At 60.9% G+C, this 1,512-nt stretch overlaps 1 protein-coding gene across 1 annotated transcript in view; it reads right to left on the bottom strand.

The window, feature by feature from the left end:
- LOC104469159 (ubiquitin-associated protein 2-like) overlaps positions 1-1,001 on the bottom strand; it is a gene marked incomplete at its 3' end in the record, with an annotated part of 2,964 nt that extends 1,963 nt beyond the window's left edge. Inside the window, exons 1-2 of the mRNA XM_010083564.1 lie at positions 723-1,001; positions 304-476 (exon numbers count right to left, since the gene is read on the bottom strand). Coding sequence (XP_010081866.1) covers positions 304-476; positions 723-818 — 269 coding nt within the window. The remainder of the gene's footprint in view (positions 1-303; positions 477-722) is intronic.
- Positions 1,002-1,512: the final 511 nt, after the last annotated feature.

Raw genomic sequence — 1,512 nt, 5'->3', positions numbered from 1 at the left:
CCTATGCCACCGCGTCTCGGTCTGCCCGGCAAAAACGTGGACAAAGCCCGGGGAATCCGTTCAGTGCTGGGGATTCACCTCCTGTTCCCAGCACCACGGCTTAACAGCGGCAAGAATTGTCGGGTTTTTGTGCGAGCGCCGCTGGCCACCCAAGCACCGAGCTGCCTGAACGGGTCTGCTGGCGCTCACCCTTCGCTATCGCATGCATTGTCCCCCCTTTGCGACCACGGCACGGTCAGAAAGGGTCTACGAGCAGGCAGGTAACCCAGCCCTCCGCCGCCCAGCTCCACCGCCCGCCCTCACCTCGCCGTGCTGGTGTACAGGCTGCTGGCAGGCTGGCTGGCCGCAGCGCTCGTCGTGGGCGTCGATTCATATTCTGCGAGAACAGGCTCCGAACCAAACTGTAACGCCCCAAACTGCAGGTTTAACCCTGAGATATCCGCCGAGCCGGGCATTTCCACTGCCAGCGCAGGAATCTGCCAGGGAGAACAGCACCAAGGGTCAGTCACTCCCTTCAGCACAGAGAATGATTTCAGCAGCCGCGTTTCCCCGCGCACGACAGCAGATGCGGGCTCACATCCTCTGAATAACACCGCCCGACCCAGGCAGGCATGATTTTTTCGGCCGAACACCCAGTGCTAACACCAGGACGGCCAAGCCCGGCCCCAACAGATTTTTTTCCACCACCTCCCAACGCCTCGTTCCCCGCCACCGCCCCGCACCTTCGATGTTAACGACGCTTTCTTCTTCTGCTGCTTCAGCTTCTGCTGCGCCGGCTGGGGACTGGAGGACTGGTTGTCGGAGGATCCCGGGGACATCTGGGGCAGGGGGTTGGCTTTGCTGCGGGGGAGCCGGCACTGGGGCAGAGGCGGTGGCCACCGGCTGCTTCTCCTGCATGAACACCTCGATCATGGTGGAAGTGGAGGTGAAGGCCTGGCGCTTGGTGAAGGGACTGTGCACCGATGAGTCCGCCGGGTTCTTGAGATCTGCGGGGGAGACGAGAGGGGGGTTGGTAGGAGGGGTTTCCTCCAAACTAAACCAAGTCCTGACACTTCTCAGCATCAAGAAAAATAAAAACATTTCAGCACCAACCCCTCCCAGAGCCTGAGCCTCACTGCCCCTCACTAAAACCCCACCGCCGCTCTCCGCTCTCCTCTGCGGCTCCTGGCCTGAAAAGATCAGGAGCTGCCAGCGCTGACCGCCGGTAGGACAGGGCTGGGTTCCTCTGCTGAGATTTGAACCTGAGCCACTTCCCCACAGCAACAGAATGCAGGAGCTGAAGGAAACTGTGTGAGTGCTGGAGCAGAGCAGGGCTCAGCACCTCACCCGAGAGCCAGAGCCTCTCCATCGGGTTATTCCAGAGGCAGGGTTCCGCCCGGGCATTTACCCGCCACGAGAGCGGCATGCCTTTGAAAGATAACGTCAGGTCAGCAGCCAGAGGAGACTGACAAGTGCTGGTGCTCAGGAGCTGCCCGGAGGTGCCCTGTTCTAGACCTGTTCTCTGTTACACGG

Source organism: Pterocles gutturalis, unplaced genomic scaffold (assembly GCF_000699245.1).
Source record: "Pterocles gutturalis isolate BGI_N339 unplaced genomic scaffold, ASM69924v1 scaffold50, whole genome shotgun sequence".
Classification (NCBI taxonomy): domain Eukaryota; kingdom Metazoa; phylum Chordata; class Aves; order Pterocliformes; family Pteroclidae; genus Pterocles; species Pterocles gutturalis.
This window is presented reverse-complemented; position numbering and strand designations above follow the sequence as displayed.